At 42.8% G+C, this 17,773-nt stretch overlaps 4 protein-coding genes across 4 annotated transcripts in view; 2 read left to right on the top strand and 2 right to left on the bottom strand.

The window, feature by feature from the left end:
• Positions 1-7,111, top strand: part of LOC135502318 (uncharacterized) — a 52,878-nt gene extending 45,767 nt beyond the window's left edge. The window contains exons 3-8 of the mRNA XM_064795043.1: positions 1,332-1,464; positions 1,738-1,964; positions 2,423-2,597; positions 2,946-3,115; positions 3,474-4,335; positions 4,511-7,111. Of these exons, the coding sequence (XP_064651113.1) occupies positions 1,332-1,464; positions 1,738-1,964; positions 2,423-2,597; positions 2,946-3,115; positions 3,474-3,775 (1,007 nt within the window). The 3' untranslated portion in view covers positions 3,776-4,335; positions 4,511-7,111. The remainder of the gene's footprint in view (positions 1-1,331; positions 1,465-1,737; positions 1,965-2,422; positions 2,598-2,945; positions 3,116-3,473; positions 4,336-4,510) is intronic.
• Positions 7,112-7,208: 97 nt separating this feature from the next.
• On the bottom strand, positions 7,209-10,003 carry LOC135502319 (uncharacterized). Its single transcript, XM_064795044.1, has one exon. The coding sequence runs from the start codon at positions 9,576-9,578 to the stop codon at positions 8,526-8,528; it is 1,053 nt and encodes a 350-aa protein (XP_064651114.1). The 5' UTR covers positions 9,579-10,003; the 3' UTR covers positions 7,209-8,525.
• A 782-nt stretch (positions 10,004-10,785) lies between these two features.
• LOC135502292 (uncharacterized) lies at positions 10,786-13,954 on the top strand. Its single transcript, XM_064795001.1, has 5 exons — positions 10,786-11,032; positions 11,320-11,531; positions 11,901-12,036; positions 12,477-12,864; positions 13,254-13,954. Exons 1-5 carry the CDS (start codon positions 10,936-10,938, stop codon positions 13,384-13,386), a joined length of 966 nt encoding a protein of 321 aa, XP_064651071.1. The 5' UTR covers positions 10,786-10,935; the 3' UTR covers positions 13,387-13,954.
• A 23-nt stretch (positions 13,955-13,977) lies between these two features.
• Positions 13,978-16,898, bottom strand: LOC135502293 (lathosterol oxidase-like). The gene is made up of 5 exons (XM_064795002.1): positions 16,525-16,898; positions 15,984-16,225; positions 15,727-15,862; positions 15,084-15,471; positions 13,978-14,698 (listed from the first exon to the last, which is right to left on the bottom strand). The coding sequence occupies exons 1-5, from the start codon at positions 16,613-16,615 to the stop codon at positions 14,566-14,568; spliced, it is 990 nt and encodes a 329-aa protein (XP_064651072.1). The 5' UTR covers positions 16,616-16,898; the 3' UTR covers positions 13,978-14,565.
• Between the last annotated feature and the right edge of the window lie 875 nt (positions 16,899-17,773).

The following is a 17,773-nucleotide window of genomic DNA, read 5'->3' on the forward strand; positions in this document are numbered from 1 at the left end:
GGTCGTAGTGATTTACCAGTGTCAGCATCGATGCTCCATGGCCACTGATAGCAATCATTTGCAGTAAGAAGGTGCTTGTGGCTAATCATTGACCGTTATAGTTATATAATTATTGGCACTTAGAGTATCGGGTTTCAATACCATGGCACACTGTCAGTCACTCTCTAGTACAGTCAATTGTCTGTTCATCCGGGCTGGGATTTACTGACAATACGTTATAGAATTGCTTCATCACGTTTAGCCCGGAATGCCAGCTCGACATAGCTTTGCATATGTGTGTGAAGCACAAGGCGGTCACTGAGAGTCAGAGTCTGGATGGCCAGAAGGTACTTGAAAACAAGACGATTTCTTGAGATATGCCGCTCAGTGAGAAACTAGTGATACTATATAGATCTTCACCCTGGGCTTTCTGACAGCTTTTGATTGTCACACGAGACAGCCCTGTTGCCTGAAGGCGAATGATACTACTTGGAGTATTTATCGAACGGACAGGTTAAGATCATTGCAGATGTAGTAGTAGAAATAAGTAGTAGAAGTAAGATGTAGTAGTAGAAATACGTAGTAGAAATATGATTGTTGTTACGATTATTTTCAAAACTAATGTCCTTATCGTGACAGTTTTTTTATAAAGGAGAACGACATAATGCAGCCACGTTGATTCTAACCATCTGACTGAGTAAACGTCAAACGATTGCTACCTTGTTCGTAAACTTCGTGGTACTGGTTGTCCTACTGAACGGAAAATTTGTCATGACATCCACTGGTGACTACACTCACAGACGTTACATAATCATTTGGTCAATGTTTGATGAGAATTAACTCAAGAAGTAGCCGGGATAGCCGGTAATTGCCTTGCAGACTGTATTATCGTAATTGGTTCACTATGACGTTTAGTACTGGTTTTGTTATCCTCTTGTGTACGATGCACTGAAACTGATGTCTATATAACGCTTCATAGTTTTGTCATCTTGATCGCTAATTGACATTTCTCTGCTCCCAGTCAACCCCATCTACGGAGGCAATGCCGCCAAGTTCAGTATGAGTCTTTGTGGGTGAGGCTGATTGCACTAACTTCGGGCTACACAGTATTAAAGTTGGCTCTCACCTATTGGCCACAAATATTCTACAGCGGTGTCACCAACAATTTAGTTGGTTCCTGGTTAGGCGACGGATGCCTAGTTATTGTATGAACTGGCCAGATGAAAGGGTCCGAACGGCAGCGATGATGTTGTCAGCTTAATGGCAGGAAAATCATCGCACCTACGTCTCTGAAGCAGATATGTAGAGGGTACAATACAACATTAAAAGTTATTTTCTCTCTCTCGTTACAGTTCTATGCAAAGACAATTCATCCCTCCTAACCGATGCCAAACTCATCACTAACTCGCCTTTAAACAATGGCAGCATTGCCTACTTGGATTGCTACTTCAAGTCTGAAGACACCAAAGTCCAGTCGATACAATGGTAAGTGAAGAAAATTGCTTTAATCTGGCCAAAAGGAGAGTATCATCGTGGCAATAAAGACGTAAACCAGGCTGGCTTATCCAATGACACCTCCTTTTGCCATTATGAGCCGGAAATAAGGCAACCAACGGCATAAAAATCAAGTTTTTCAGCCATTGGCTATTAGCATATCTGTATCTACGGCCATGGGATTACCCTCTATCTACAGCATTTGTCTCCATTCGTAAAATCTCTCTTATTTCTCTTAACATCTAAGTATTTTTTCTACTTCAGGTACAAGGCAGGCTACAAGTTTCCAGTCTACTCCTTCGAGTCTCAAAGCGGCTTGTTAAAGGCCAAGAAGCCGCTTATTCGCCGGGCGGTGCAGAAACCCATAGCGAAAGGGCACTACCGCCTCATCATCAACCCAGTCTTTGTCTCTGACGAAGGGACATACAATTGTCACGTATTCGAGTCATTCTTTAAACATTTACAGGCGTATGCGTCGCTGGAAGTCACTGGTGGGTTGCTAACAATTTGCTAGCGCTTGGTTACACAACGTGATGATCCCTTTAGGTTCTGCTAACAAAGCGGTGGCGGCAGCTAAACTTACGGCACATTCTTGGCAGCACGCTCAGATAACAGTGGTTAAGCAACCCCCAAACCACACCGGATAGCGGAGCTTTGAGCAACTGGGGCCTGGACCCAGAAGATTTCGCCCGCTGTTAAAAACTATCAGAAACCATCTAGAATGTTGCTTGAAGAACCTCATTTTGAAATACTCCCTGCTGTTCACATCAGATATGCTGCCCTGTAGATTGTTTTGCTGAGGTAGTGACTCATGTTTCATCAAACTTCGTCTTTATTTTGGGTTGTTAGGTTTGCCCAGTGTATCGCTTGATCTTGCATTGCTCACGAGGAAGTAAATTTTCTGTAGTCTTCGTTGAAATTGGTTTACATTTTATTCTGCTCCTTCCAGTTCCCGCCAAAAAGCCGAAAATGGTGGCTCCAAATACCACCCTTCCGGCCTTCACAAACCTCACTCTCACCTGCACTGCGAACGTGGGAAAGCCGGCCGGTGAGGTGCGATGGTGGCGCCGTGGTAAGAAGGAGCAGACATTTGTGGAAATATTTGGCAGCGAAACACGTCCAAGGCAAGTTACTCATCTTAACATGTTTCTATAAATGAATTCGAAATTTTTTCCGCAGATTACCATTTTTTCAGTATTTTCAAATCCAACAAAAGAAATTGCCAATTCTTACATTTCCTTCAGAAATTATAGCACATAGCACAACGCTGCCCGAGGCTTATAGCTGAAGCAATGCAAGGGTGTTCAAAATGGCCTTTCAAACGAAAATGGACCTTTTGGCGATACACGAATCCTCTAAAGTCATTTCATAACAGGAAAACGCTATCACATCGTTTGCTAGCTGTATAATAAGGTAGACTAATGTAAATTGTCGTAGTATGATAACACAGCTTGATTCACATTTGTCCACAGGCGACACCATCAAGACAAGACCACTACCGTAGTGAGTGAGTACTTCACCATGGTAACCCCTCATGACAACGATGCCGTTTACAAATGTACCACAGAGAATCGTGCCATGGGACCAGGGGAAACACCAAAGGAGAGTCGAAAAGTATTAAAAGTCTTCTGGACTGGACAGAGTAAGCATCAGAAAATTAGGCCCCGTGGGCAAAATGTTCCTTCGATACAGCTAGACATAATGACACACTTGACAAACAATGAAGAATTTCATGGCAAAACGAGATGCGCCAATTCAAATCATGGCATCTCCCGTATAATTACTGCTCCACAGTGCACTGCATTATTTGCTCATTGTTGGAGCCTGCAAATGAAACTAGTTAAATAGTTTGAATTCGTAGGTCGCGTATTGATATTCTTAGGGGTTAAAATTGACTGTTGATGCTTTGAAAATCTTTCAATGTCTTCCACTGGCAAAATAGCTCAAGGATTCAATATAAGTTTTTTTCTGATAGATTACTTGGTTCCATCTGATTTCAGTTCCTGACAATGTGAACATTCCAACGAATTCAGAGACGAAAGACAAAAAAGAAGAAGGCTTCCACGTGGCTGGAATATTCGTTCTTTCAATGGCCGGTGTGGGCTTGTTGGCGCTGGTAGTCATATGTGTACGACGTCATAAAAAGCTGCAGCCCTGCCGATGTGGCTGTGGGACAAAGGAAGAAAAGGACCCTACCATTTCAACATTACAGGGGGCACAAGTTAGGGTTCATTTCAGAGACACGGAGTTTGGCGAGGATAGCCGAGTGCATGACGGCAGGTATGCGCAAGAGAGGCTTTAAGCAATAACAATAAGAAGTTCTGCCAAGAACCTACCTACATCTACAGACTGCATGATGACAACTTGTAGAAGGAGCCAAGAATTATTTCATCACAGAATAAGAGGAAATATGCAGGATCTGAGGAGGTAATAATGTTGCCGTCTCTAGCGCAGATATGCGTTAAAGCGTGAATAAAGGGAAGAATTTGATGTCTATTTCTAACTAAAACAGTTAATATTTGAAATATCATGCCAACATTCCGAGGTTGATATCAGACACGTGATAGACTCGCCATAGATGCTAATTTAGGTGACCTAGACAAATCATGTTCTGTCATGCGTGCTTGAATCGTCATCTTGGATCATTTGACCCAAACCAATTATTTCATGTCACATGACCATTTCCTGAAATGAAGAAGCAGCAGCACTTGCCTTGATTGATTCGCCATGTTAATCTTGTGGCTCAAACAACTCATGCTATGTCACTTCTGTGTTCCCCATACTGAAAAGTCATGGTCGCTCCGGCTGTATATTGTTGGAAACACCAAAATGTTGGAAACGACCACATACGTTACACATAAGGCCGAAGTTACACAGACCTCATTCGTTCATTTACCGCGAGTCACTTTCCGGGTTTTTCTTTCATTCCTCGGTGAATGCACGCCACAAGGCCGTGCTTTTACAGGGGAACGAAAGCAAAAGGGGAAAATGAGTCCTGGGAAATGAACGAATGAGGTCTATGTAACTTCGGCCTTAGGCACATCATTTTGGATTTGAAGATGTCGCGGACACATGCAGTTCTTCTTGGAGCGTGCTGGGAGAAACACTTTTCTGAGATGACTTTAGAATGTGTACATACATATATAATATCACCATGATAAGTGTAAAGAGTCAAGTGCAATGCATTGTGTCTGCTTCTTGGTAAACTGTCTGCTATCGGCAAAGAAAAGTTGTTTTTGTGATGATGGAGCCTTGCAAGGGACTGTGTAATAAGGGCCATTGTCGAACAAAGGGCTTTATTATATCATTAAGAACAAAAGTATGATAATGGGGAGAGGGAGTTACAAATACATGTATGTTCGTGTTACATGTGTATAGGGTCGGTTTCTTATGACCAAAATTGTGTATACATAATGGTGTTAATCATATCTAACACTAAATTATTAGTCTAATAAGGACTACTGAATTTGATCAACTATTTGAGCAACAACCAGTAGCGAATGAATGGAAACTGGATTATCTTGTAAGCCTCATAATATTGTCCTAATTTGGTAACCAGTGCTCGAAAAGATGCTGTAGCATTGCTCCAACATTCTTAACCTTTATTTATTCTTGTCTAAGCCAATGTCTTTTGATACAAATCTATGCATTGCTGTATCGTGTGTGCTGCCTCTTGTTTCCAGGTTTGAATTTACAACATCTCGTCTCCAAAGTCTTACATATCGATGATGACGATATTCAGCAATGGCCTCTGATCTGCTTGATTAGTATAATTACGATTGCTATGAGAGTTGGTTTAAATGTGCTGACGCCATGAGCCCGATGAACCATAATGGCTTTACATCTTCACGTTATCACTTCTCTGTTCATCTGAAGACAGCTAGGGTAGAATTTTACTGTTGTTTCTATTCCGTTATAGTTCATGTAACTTCCTGCCGCTTACCAATAGGGGGCAGTGGGCTTCGGTGTTTGCCCTCCTCTCCATAGGAACGCACGTGCCGGCATCATGTGATGATTAGCTGTTTCGACGGTCTCTTTACTAGTTGACTGAATACTCTAAATCCTGGATCCAAGATGCAGCCAATATGCAGCCAACAGGAACTCATTTCCTTGTTGGTCTGCGCCTTTTTAACTGAGCTTTGAAATCAATGTGTATAGTCTAGTCATATACATGTAATATGTGTAAATATCTGTACATAAATATCATCAAAGGTGGACTCGCCTTTTCGTTCTATTCATATTGAGCGCCAACGCTTCATTAATCGAACAAAACGAATATATCATCATTATTAGGATAGCAAACAGCTTTAGCGTTCTTTGATTCACACTGTATCAACGTACTATTTCGTAACAATTCTTTTTCTCTAATATCTAGTTCAGTTCTATTACAGGCCGTTGGCCAAATCCAAAAAGGGGCTTAGCTCTTGAATTCGTGAGAATTTCTTTTGGGAGGGGGGCATATCGAACTAGTTAACAGAAAGGCTTGTCAACTGAGCTTAAATGAAGGAATACAGATATCGCCGCACCTTGTGTAATCGATTTATCGCCAAAGTTTATTGCTCACTTTAATCAGCACAACTCTGTCTCGATTGCTGGGAAGCAATGATAAATGACAAAAAGGATAACGATGCATTGTGTGTCTCATTCAGTTGTTAACATCTCTTCCATTTCTGTTTGACAGTTCTTGTTCAATATCTCAAACAATCGCATTTGTAACATAACCAGCTGCATTTGTAAAGATCGGTTTATCTCTTATAGTCATCCATTCAGGTAGCCCGAGAAAACCTGAGCTACTGGTCAGTCGGTCGTCATTATAATCATGCCTGTGTAACGTTCAAACAAGAACACACATGTTAGTTAGTTTTAACTACAGTTGTCTCTGTCTAACAAACTATACTGTGAGGAGAGGATTTTACAGAGTGATATGTCTGTCGTATTAAAAGAAACTGTCGATTAAGAATGTATTAGGACCAGAAATCATATAAGCGGAGTTTTCCAAAGGTCTGTAATAGGCAAACGCTATCGCAACGCTGACGCCTATCCCATTGTTCGTCGTCCTGTTCACGATGCAGAACAAAGGAATAGATGTTAGTGTTGGCGCTAGGGGCGCTTTATGAGAATGTAAACGGCGACTTCACGTTAAAGTTAAAGTTTGGGTTCATGCTATGACATCAACTGTGGTGGATGTGTCGTCCGACTTCATGCTTAAACACTCGTCTCTCCTGAAACCTTTCAGTAGAACTCAGATGAGCTGCTCATTCAGTGCTTCAACCTGAACAGTACACTTGGAGGATTGAGGCAGGTCAGTCTGAAGAAATCTGCCGAAAGCCTCACGCCGACTGTGAGGTTAGAGTAAAAGGTGGTCGCAGTCAATATAAGAAACGTTCAACGTAAGTCAAAGGAAGGTTTTCGATTCTGTTCTGATATCGACAGGTTTAAGTTGCTGCACCAGTGTGGAAGTGCGCAGGGGAGGGGTTGTTTCGACTAAGTTGCAGGCTTAATATCTTGCTTATGACTATCAATGTTTACTTATAGACGAGCTCTTTTTTTATTTTCCCAAGTGAATATACTATGTATTCAATGTTAATGTGAGATTTCTGTTCGGATGCTGATTTTGTAATAAAATTGTTTTTATAGAGTGATAGTTTTTTCCATCCATTCCAGAGAGTTTCTCTGTCCGCAGTTTCCGAATGGTAGATAACACATGGACACTTTCACTCCTCTGCTCCTTCAATATCAGGGCACGGGTCACTCCCGCCCGTCAGTCCGATGTAGCAGTTGTATAGTTTCTGTCATTACAAACCCCAGCCCTCGAACAAAACCATTGCATCTGGCACATTTTTGGTTGATTTTTTAGTCTTCCTTGGCATACCTAAATCTGATAGTTTCAACATATGCTTACTTTCGGATCTTGATATACTAGGCCTGCTATGGACTTATTCAAGCACCATATCTCTGCTTATGCGGCTTGACAAAGCAAAGATCTTAAAGCAATACCATGGAAAACACAAATGGTGCCATCTAGAAAGGTACCAGAGTTCACGGTGGGGATTCATGGGAATACAAGGGTCTCTGTTTCTTAGGCAATGAATTAACATGGTAGCGTATATAGAAGACCGTGATCATATAGTAATGACTGATAGAACTACTTGATAAGAAAAGTTGGATGCACTGCCAACGAGCACTTTAATTCGCTGCGACCTGCGACAGACAAGTTATCAAGATTCCGTCCTAGCTCGCAGCAACTGAAATCGCTCGATAGCGCGGCCTTTTTGATGATGCATGAAGTACGATTATTAGGCATTGGTGACTACAGCCTTGGTGAGAGAACAACCGACCTCTACCTGCTGGTTATCTAGTCATTTCATCTTTCGGAGGTTCAATCCTGTCGCCGCTCACACACTCCGGACGCAGTGGGTCGGCCTCGCTCTTGCCAATATTTCCTTAAGGGCGACCGACGACTGCCTCGGGGTCTAGTCACTTATAGCCAGTATCTGTCTCCGTTTTCGAGCTTGAAGTGATAGAATGACGACCTGTCAGTGATGGGCACTGTGCCGGTGTAATGTTTTTGAGTGTTTCTATTTTTGAGTGTTTCCCCTCATTGTTTGGGAACGCTAAAAGATAGATTGACAAGTTTTTCTGTGTATCCCCCCTATTGAAAAGTCATGGTCTCTCTAGCTGCCTATTGTTTGGAAACACTGACACATGGGAAACAACCACAGATGTTACACCGGTGAGCATAACTGCTGACATCTATCAGTTCATTAGACACTCGTGGGGGCTTGAAGCAACCACTCCACAGGTACCTATGGATTGTTGAAGTGTTAGTTTAGTTCAGTGTTAGTGTTTAGTACATCTATTTGACTCCTAGTCAGCCGAACCCGCGTTCTTCAGTCCTACTACATGTACCTAGGAGACAATTCTTGAACTAAAATCATTTCTTCAGAGATGAAATACTGTTACGTCCCCCTAGCGCAGTTGAAATGATTGTGACTATCTGGTTCAGGAGCAACTCTGTTTGCGACACTTTTTCTTTTTTAAGTACTTTGCATTTAAGTCCAGAAGCAGCGAAACAACTTTTTGCATTCCGACCTGTAGAAGTCAAGCGAAGACACATAAATAAAAAAATTAGCGCTGAAATTTGTGTAAGAAAAGAGAAAGGCCAACTTAACCAACATGGTGAAGAAATCGATGTACTCCTTGCTGGCGTCGCCCCAACCTATTTTCATCCGGATCGTCTGTATAATCCCGAGGACACAAAATGGCGTCATGGTTGCGATACATACACACGAGATAAGGACGAGATTTCGCACTATTTTTCCTTCATTGGTTTTCGTCTTTGCGCCCCTGTCTTTTTGGAGTGATTTTTCTTCCCTGGATAAACCACATATCAGAATCGCGTTGAGGATACAGAGGGCCATGATAGGGAAGGACGTGTAAAACCCGGAATCGGTCAATGCATGAAATACTGTATGCGAAATCGTCTTCGGCATTGGGATGCATATTGCGCCGAATTTCTGAAAAACTGGTATGACTGAATAGCTCAGGATCAATGACGCGAGAATAATAAGGAAAAGGACCACGTTTCTCCGGGTTGAGGTCACCAGGGATGCTACTTTCAAGGGCAGCCATATTGCAATACATCTCTCAGCGCAGAATGCAACTAGAGTCCAGGTTGACATCAAGCCAGATGACGTGGCGATATACACACGAATCTTGCAATGGATGTCAGAAACTGCTTCCGCGATAACGATAGTCCCCCCGGAAAAAGCAGGAAGAGCCTGAACTACCCAGTTGGCCGTTCCGATGCAAATATTAGTCAAATCGTACACGGCGATGGGCGTAAGATAGGTCGCTGTCACAGCGTCTTTTTTCCGGAGCCGAATGAAAACAATAATTGAAAGAAGATTACCGAAGATCCCCGAGGCAAGCACCACCATTGTGACGTAGATTCCGAAGATGCGGACGATATCGCGGAGTAATTCGAATCGATTTTCATCCTCGAAAATAGGGGCTCTTGAAGTGAACTCCGCTACCTCCAAGATTGAGCCATTTTGGTTGCTGAAAGTCATCATCCTGTCCTGTCTGATGGCAAGGTCCAACATCGATTTCAAGTATAAAACTCCAGATCTAGCGGGCAGTTGTACCAAATAGGTTTTAATGCGAGATATACGTTAATGCTCCTGGTACGAGTAAATACATGATCTCGATTTGACAGTAAAATTCAGCAGACTTCCCACTTTAGACTTCAACGAATTTGCAATGATAACGATGGTCTCTTGCTGGAGAGTATCGCTTATTGTGGAATGACAAGGCATAAAGTACATGTAGTTGATACACAGAGAAGAGTCCTGTGAGAGCTCTGAATCGGACGAAGCAGCCACCGCCTTGGTGAAAGTTGGTCATCTTTAAAACTAGCAGTCTAGCTTGTGTATTCGTAGGAAAAAACGTAGAGGAACTTTGACATCACCAACCAGCATGTTCGGCGTCCAGACGTCACGACACAAATGTTAAATGAGTAAAATATCAACAGCTTTTTCATCGTTTCGAGTGGTCGTTGACCTCGAGTCCACCATCATATACGTTGAAGGGGTTACGTTACCATCAATAGAATATATTGCGTTTTGCTTGGGTGTTTTTGTTTTTATTTGTTTTATTATTGAAGCCAGCATCAGAGATGGCGTCCGTTGACACGGTTCGAACAAAAGTTCATAGAATTCGCTCCCTACCTAGTTTGACGCGCTTCGTATGTCATGCACGGAGTCAGATTACTTCCTTTGTTTGATTACCATCTGCAGACGATAATTCTTTTGCATTGAGATGCATTGAAGTTGCGCTGTGTTTTTAAAAGCTCAAAATCTCTCGATTCCTTCTGCTTTCCACTGCACTGATACATCAGAAACCATCATGACTGTGTACCAATAGGAAGAGAATAGAAAACATCAGTATACATGTACATCGCTCGTTTGCGTGGCGCTATTGGTTATATACATGCTTCCCGAAATTGGTGGCTTGCATTGGAACTAACTTTTTCCCCCTTGACCGTCATCAAAGGCATTCAAGTGTGTTGGTCAACCATGACTATCTCCTTTGTCGCTCCACCATAAGGCCTAGTTTCCCCTTATGACATCACTATTTCAGACACTCAGCGCCCCATTTCTGGAAAGGTGCATAAATACATTTAGTGCACGAGCACTAACATGACTAACCCGTCTCCAAAACTAACCTATTTATAGGCCTTGTTTGCAATCAAATAGACTCCAAAGTACCACAGCAAAGGTTAAAATGAATGAACTCTCAAAGTGAACTGATAAAACCGGGTGTCCTCATTGTATCACAATGATAATATTCACAACATAAACATTTTTGGTCGTAGATTTCGTCACAGTTTTGACAAACATAGCCTATATCTTACTAGGCATTTGACGGACTGAAACGGGGACTTCACTATCGTTGTCGAAAATGGCGGGAAAAGATGGCGGGAAACAATGGTATCAGCAGACAATCAAGATATTCGCAGCTTCTCTATTGACGTTTTTCGTTGGTATTACAGTACGAGGTAAGTCGAGTTCTGTTGAATACGTAGGGCTCTTTTCAAAGATATTTTAATCCCGGAATTCATTGGCTTTTGATATCCCAACGCGATAGCACATGCGCGCATTGTACTTTCGATGCTGCACAGACACCTCATGTACACCTATCAGTAGGCCTATAAAGAGACGAAAGTTCGATCTGTCCTTATTACTTCTATCAGCCACCAGGCAATGAATAAACCAGTCTGCTGTGACTACCGACTGTCTTTCCGTCTAGTGCAAGGCGTAACCTAACGCTTGGCATCTATTTCAGGAGACTGGGTACTGATTTTCTTCAACCTTTGGAGATACCATCACAATGGAACGGCCACATCGCCCAATCCGACACCAGGTGTCTCTCTTGCAAGCATCTACCTCAAAGACCTCCATTTCTACCTCATCCCGTCCGTTATCGTGTCCTACGTCACCTACTTCGGGATGGCTGGCTACTTTCATCGGTATTTCTACATCAATAGGAAAGACAAGGTAAGACGTGTTTTTCGTTTAATGCAGGAAATAATATGGTCTGGTTGGATGCATGCGTTTTGAAGTGACTTACAACTGTCTTTAAAAAAAATACATGACTGGAGGCAGCGTTCCCATGCCAAGGATCGATACAAACCAATAAGTCAGTGGGCTTTAAACTTTGATGTCCAGATACATTTCCATAAACTTTATTGTGGTTTTGACCCATTCTCTCAAAATGGAAGAGAAAGCACTTAATGACAACCTTCTTGCTCCAGTGAGCATCTTCAATATACTGTCCATTAGTACAATTCACTCTGCAAACACGCACTTTTCATCATTCTGCAACGAGTGCTCCTCTCCTGTTCAAAGATTCGGCTCTCTCTACAGGCACACGAATGGAAATGCCAGGCGGAGAAGTTCCTGACCCCAGAAAATGAGCGACATGCATTGATGGTTGGCTCCATGAATATGACAATCGGTGCCTTATATTCAGGAACTGCTGCTTGTGTAATCATGAATGGTGGTGAGTTATTTGCCATGTCTTTCATTCCTGGGATAGACTTTAAACCACACGATGAACAGATCTGTCGTTCTCATCAGTCGTTCACGAAATCCTTCTCTTCAACTGTTTAGCACAGAGTTCCTCTTCTCACCCTTCGCTTTTGGTTGTTGATATCTCCATTCATCTATTCGGAGCGGTAATTCTTCTCGAAAAAGCAGCTTCTCTCAATAGCAATGGTTAAAAGATATGTCTAGAAGTTACTCGGAAGTCTGAAACCGCCATTGCTTTATTGGAGGCTAGTAACACTTCTGATGGTCGTCTTTTATCTCTGCATATGCCACAAGCTCAACATCCCTCATCGAAGAATTAATTTATCAACTATTTGATCATTTGACTGTTTGACCTGATGTTGTTGCCTTGGTGTTACCAGAAATGACTGTTGTTATTTTCATCCATACCAGCCCCGTCGAAGTTATACTACTCCATCTCAGACTACGGGATAATCTACGCCATCTTATCCGCAATCGTTGTCTTCCTGCTAATAGAAGGCGCTGGATACTACGCACACAAGATGTACCACATCCCATGCTTGTACAGGGCGATTCACAAATGGCATCATCGATACCAGCAGCCGATGGTCTGGGTCTCGGGCGCGATGCATCCTATTGAATTTCTCACCTACCAGACGATATTTGTGTCTCCAGTATTCTTCCTCCCGCTGCATCCGTTTGTCTTCTTGAGTGTTATATTGTACCACTATTACTACGGGGTCGTGGACCATTCAGGAATCAAGATGGCTGCCATCTGGCCATGGCAAATACATTCAATGTACCATGACAACCATCACAGGTTAGAGACTTTTATATAGCTTTTCATCATCATCATTACATCGAAATATGTTTTGGAAATACATGTATCATTAAAAGTGTGTAATACAAACGGCTTTTATAGCTGATCATTGATGTTGTGGGCCGACGCAGTGGAATAGGCATTGAAGTGACTTTGTTAGCATGTCTATGTGTCCTTACAACTTAAATTGAGGGGACCTCACAACGGAGAAGCGGAGTTAGATGTGTCCTTCGGAAATCGCTAGACTTCTGATGAAGTACTCACCATCAATACACACATAGTTGCACCGCAGCAAGAGTGCATACAGCTGACGTGCTGTTTGATATTACACGACTCCCTTTCGTAGTTATTGTAGCTGGTATAAATTATTTCAGTGTTTTCCTTTCTAGGTTTTACCACTGTAATTTCGGCTTCAACATTAAGTTCTTTGATTGGCTGCACGGTACCATGCACAGGGACGATCGCCTCTACAGTGAGGCGATATTCGGCGGAAAGGGGGCGCCACTTGTCAAAGAAGGCTGATTGGTTAAGTCATGTACTGTGGAATGATGACAGAATCAAGAATACATTATACTTCCGTCGTATTGAGGTTGATGGCTTCACTGCGTGATACAGCATCTTCTCCAAGGAATTAAGCTTGGACAGAGTCGAGCATGAACAGGCCTGGGGGCACCAGTGATATGGCCAAGGCCAGTGTAGCGTTTTTAGTTGTTGAACATGTTTCAGTGAGCAACAAACAGCTGGAGATACCATGACTTTTTGTAACGTAGAGAGAAAAAGAGATCACAGCGCTAGGCCCACATTTAAATGGTCTAGATGTTGTATGAAAAGGTTCATATCCACTGTGGCCAATAGGGTACTGTGCCGTTAACAATAGGGACAGCTAGTGCACATACCTACATGTACGTGGCCTGGGTAATTTCCTGGTCGATAACAAAGAAGATGGCCAATGGACTCTTCTTTCCTGTAGTATAACAACTACCCCATTGACCACAGTGATAACACGACAGATGTGAAGTGGCATCTACAAGTCATTTGTAAGAAAGGAAAACGCAAATAAAGAACTGCCAAACTATTTATCAATTTTCAATTTTCGTTTTATTGGTTCTTTTATCTACAGCTTGTGGATATCCAAAGGATGTCCAAGCAACCCCGTCATCACACTTTCATCGCCAACGTAAAGTGCTTCGTTGTAGAGTTATACTCCACGGTCTCAGGGCATTGCAAAGACAAGAACAAATGATACGATAAACAGGAAAATCTCTGAGCACTTCTTTCCTTGAGGAACGAATATGTCAGAATAGAAACAAGTGGGCGAAGCATCTACATGCACACACAACAGATTAAAACCGTTATGTCACAAAAAGTCGCACCTACTTAAAGCCCCTTAAAATCCCTGTGGTTAGTTTCAATAGAGTTCTTCACAATTCATTCAATCGCAGAACAAAATGTTCAACAATCAACTCGCTCTGCGTCTGTTTCTGGCAGAGGCACTCAAAAACACTTTCACGAATTACTGACAATACGTCCATAATAGCTTGTGTTTAACACATAATTTGATTTGAGAAGGCCCTGTCCATTTTATGGTAACAGGCAACATTTGCTGTTAATTAAATTCACAATTCATATCCTTCGAGACATCATCAAAGGCTAGTCCACGTTGGTCGCGTGAGCACCTTTCCCGCCGAATGATATGTCATGCTAGTCCACCTTGGTCATTGGAGTACCTTTCCCACCGAAGATGTCCTCCCCATAGCGCCTGTCGCTCCTTTCCAACGTGCCGTGATACCAATCGAATATCTTCGTGTTGAAGCCGAAGTTGACGTGGAACAATCTGGAAGAACAGTTTCAAAGAATTTACGTATACTTGAAGAAAATTATGAAGCGGATAGGATCATCCGAAAGTGCTCATCGAGAGCTTTCCGTGGAAATCTCAATCTGTGACCCTGCTTTCTGAAACAGTTGCGGCGAAGTGGTACGAAACCAGGGTCGTTGGGTTTTGACAATAGGTACATATTTGTGCTCATGGCATGGTGATAAAATATTAAAATGTCTTGACCAAATTTGGCAATGGGTTCACTGTTGTACCTACTGTACACGCCCATATGGCCGGCTAGATTTGAAGTACAAGTTTTATTCTTCTTCCCTTTGAGATTTGGGCTGAGCAGTTTAGCAAGGTTACCCCTGTGAGATCGGTGCAAGATCAACGTCATACTCACTTATGGTGGTTGTCATGGAATGTGGACGCCGGTTGCCATGGCCAGAAGGCATCCATCTTGATTCCAGAATGATCCACTATCCCATAATAGTAATTATACAAAACAATCCCGAGGAAGATAAACACGTGGACGGGTATGATGAAAATAGGGATCGCCAAAATAAACTGGAACGTCATGAATTCGATTGGATGCATGGCAACGGCGGTGTAGACGATTGGCTGTTGGTAGCGATGATGCCATTTGTGGATATTCTTATAGATGATTGGCCAATGGCAGGCCTTGTGAGTGTAATAGGCGATACCGTCTGTCATGAGGAAGAAGGCTGCTGTTGAACAGAGGAGATACGGGAGGCCGTAGTCGCTAATGGAGTAGTACAACATGGTCGGACCTACAATGAGTGAAATGAAATATACAGCGGCAGGCCACACCATCCTTTGGAAGAACAATCAGACCGAAGAAAGTACATAATTTGCAGCGGCTGTCTAGCTAACCGCCTCCACACTTGATAAACCAAACCGTCTACAGAGCTGATCACAGAACGTCTACGTCATGTTTGAGGAACAGTGTGCACAGTTGAATATCGTGAAAGGATTTTCAATAATAGACAAGTGGACATCCAATTCAAAAATACTGTACATCTTACCTCCGTTGACAATATAGCAGGCGAGCGTGCCAGAGTAGATTGCGCCGATCGTCATGTTGACACCTCCACTGATGAAGGCATGCCTCTCGTTTGCTGCAGTGAGAAACTTATCTGGTTGGCATTTCCACTCTTGCGGCTGAAGAGGAAGATTGAGAATATCAACCAAAGGATATATAAAGTTAGACTCCAAACGCAGAGGTGGGCGATATGGCGAAATATTATTGGTGTAATGAAGAAATGGAGGTGAATAAACTTGCCCTATCGCGTCGCTTTGTGTAAAAGTGGTGATGGAAATATCCCGCCATTCCAAAGAAAGTAAGATAAGACATGGAGATGGACACCACCAACATAAGGAAGATATTTTTGAGGTAGTAATTCTCCAGGCTGAATCCAGGGCTGATTGCGACATCGGGAGGCGAGGTGGCGTTGTTGTTGTCGTTTGGATAGTTGCCCTCCTGGTAGTGCTTCCAGACCCCTGTCAGGAAGAGCAGCCAATCACCTGAACAAGAAGACGTCAAATAAAAATGGTCAGGCAATGTTTTCATTTCGGTGGTGCTGTCCAGATCAATAATGCTGGATTCTGCAATACTGCAACCTCGGCACGGTTATTAGTAATGAATCAGTCAGGAGTCTCTGTTGTGGGGTTGGTTCCGGCCAGAAATGCAAATGTATAGGTCTCTATCGGAAAATGGGTGGATTCCTTTGTGTTACAGTAGGCTAGCTTGGGTTAATGGACTACAGTGAACATTAGAATTTATCAACATGCGGCAGTATAGTAAATATAAACGTCACTCTTACCTCTTACAGATATCCCCAAAAGAAACGTCAGCAGTGATGCTGCACAGATTCCCAGCTTCTCCTGAAGAGGCGTCCCTCCGATCGCCACCATCTTGGAACACTGCGTCAGAGAGAGAGAAGCTATGTAGAATGCTTGTCACAGTATTGATGCGTTAGTTACGCGTACGTCCGTGCTGTGCGATTTCGTTCTGGGTTGAAGCGTCGTATCGGTTAGGAAAATATCGGATGAAGTCAGCTTTGTCAGATAGCTGAGGTAAACAGGGAATGAGTTTGATAATCCGTCCAGCTCTGTCAATACTTTATAATAAGGCTTGATTTACCAAGCGTTTCCTTATTGGAAATGCTTATTATCGTCTGCCGCGCAGAGGTAATGGGATGCGTCATCCGAGTAGCGAGTTCAGAGTTCAACTACAGTTGCTGATACACAGTGCTGACCGTGAACGGCGGTCGAGTGGTGTACTCGCGTATCGATTTATCACAGTTTTTGGTGCAGCTGAACTTAAACACTTATAAGCCCCCATGTAAACATTTCGCAAAATATTAAGGGCCAATACATGCACATGTTGGATAATGCCCCTTGCGTAATACTTCTAGTATTACTTGTAGGTAATCTTAGCCTTTGGGGACATTGAATTAGATCAACTATAAATAATCAAGTATAGCCTTGTGTCACTCCAACCCAGCCCAATTTGCTATCCTGGGACTAATCAAACCTTTTTCACTGGCGGCGAAAGTGACCGGGGGGGGGGGGGGGGGGGGAGCGGTAATAGATAATTGGTACACCAATATCTAAACCTTGATTTGTACGGACGAACGGAGGTGATGCATCTGAGAGTTCAGGACAGTCGTACTTAAAGGTGACATTCGGGGACATTCTTATCATCAGTAAGACGTTAAGTACAACAGCACTGTTTTGTAAATAGCTTTAGTTCTGATTATGTATGCATATACATGTATATATGTCAGAAATTATGTAAGACAAAATCCATCGGCATGCTATTGATGCCAATGGGCAGTTTCGTTGTTCTGACAAATTGTTTCCAGAGGATCTGAGGCGGGGGGGGGGGGGGCTCCACTTGGGCAAGGGCGAGGAGCAGTAATACCAATCTCGTAATGAGAAGATTGCACTCAATTTGCCTCGTAAACCGGAAGATACTGAATGTACTCTGGTACACGGTGCAGGTATCGCTCAGAAACCGTTGTGACAGCGGATATAGCCCCCCTGGAGTCATAGTCCGGTAGCATTGTA

This window comes from Lineus longissimus, chromosome 18 (genome assembly GCF_910592395.1).
Source record: "Lineus longissimus chromosome 18, tnLinLong1.2, whole genome shotgun sequence".
In the NCBI taxonomy this organism is placed as follows: Eukaryota; Metazoa; Nemertea; class Pilidiophora; order Heteronemertea; family Lineidae; genus Lineus; species Lineus longissimus.

Bases quoted from the DNA above. Each gene is read 5' to 3' on its own strand.
- LOC135502319 (XM_064795044.1), bottom strand. From the start codon at position 9,578: ATGTTGGACCTTGCCATCAGACAGGACAGGATGATGACTTTCAGCAAC.
- LOC135502292 (XM_064795001.1), top strand. From the start codon at position 10,936: ATGGCGGGAAAAGATGGCGGGAAACAATGGTATCAGCAGACAATCAAG. The intron at 11,033-11,319 runs GTAAGTCGAGTT...CATCTATTTCAG, and splicing joins CGTTGGTATTACAGTACGAG to GAGACTGGGTACTGATTTTC. The intron at 11,532-11,900 runs GTAAGACGTGTT...CTCTCTCTACAG, and splicing joins ACATCAATAGGAAAGACAAG to GCACACGAATGGAAATGCCA.
- LOC135502293 (XM_064795002.1), bottom strand. From the start codon at position 16,615: ATGGTGGCGATCGGAGGGACGCCTCTTCAGGAGAAGCTGGGAATCTGT. The intron at 15,472-15,726 runs GTAAGATGTACA...CACTCATTGTAG, and splicing joins CTGCTATATTGTCAACGGAG to GTCCGACCATGTTGTACTAC. The intron at 14,699-15,083 runs GTGAGTATGACG...CTGTTCTTCCAG, and splicing joins TTCCATGACAACCACCATAA to ATTGTTCCACGTCAACTTCG.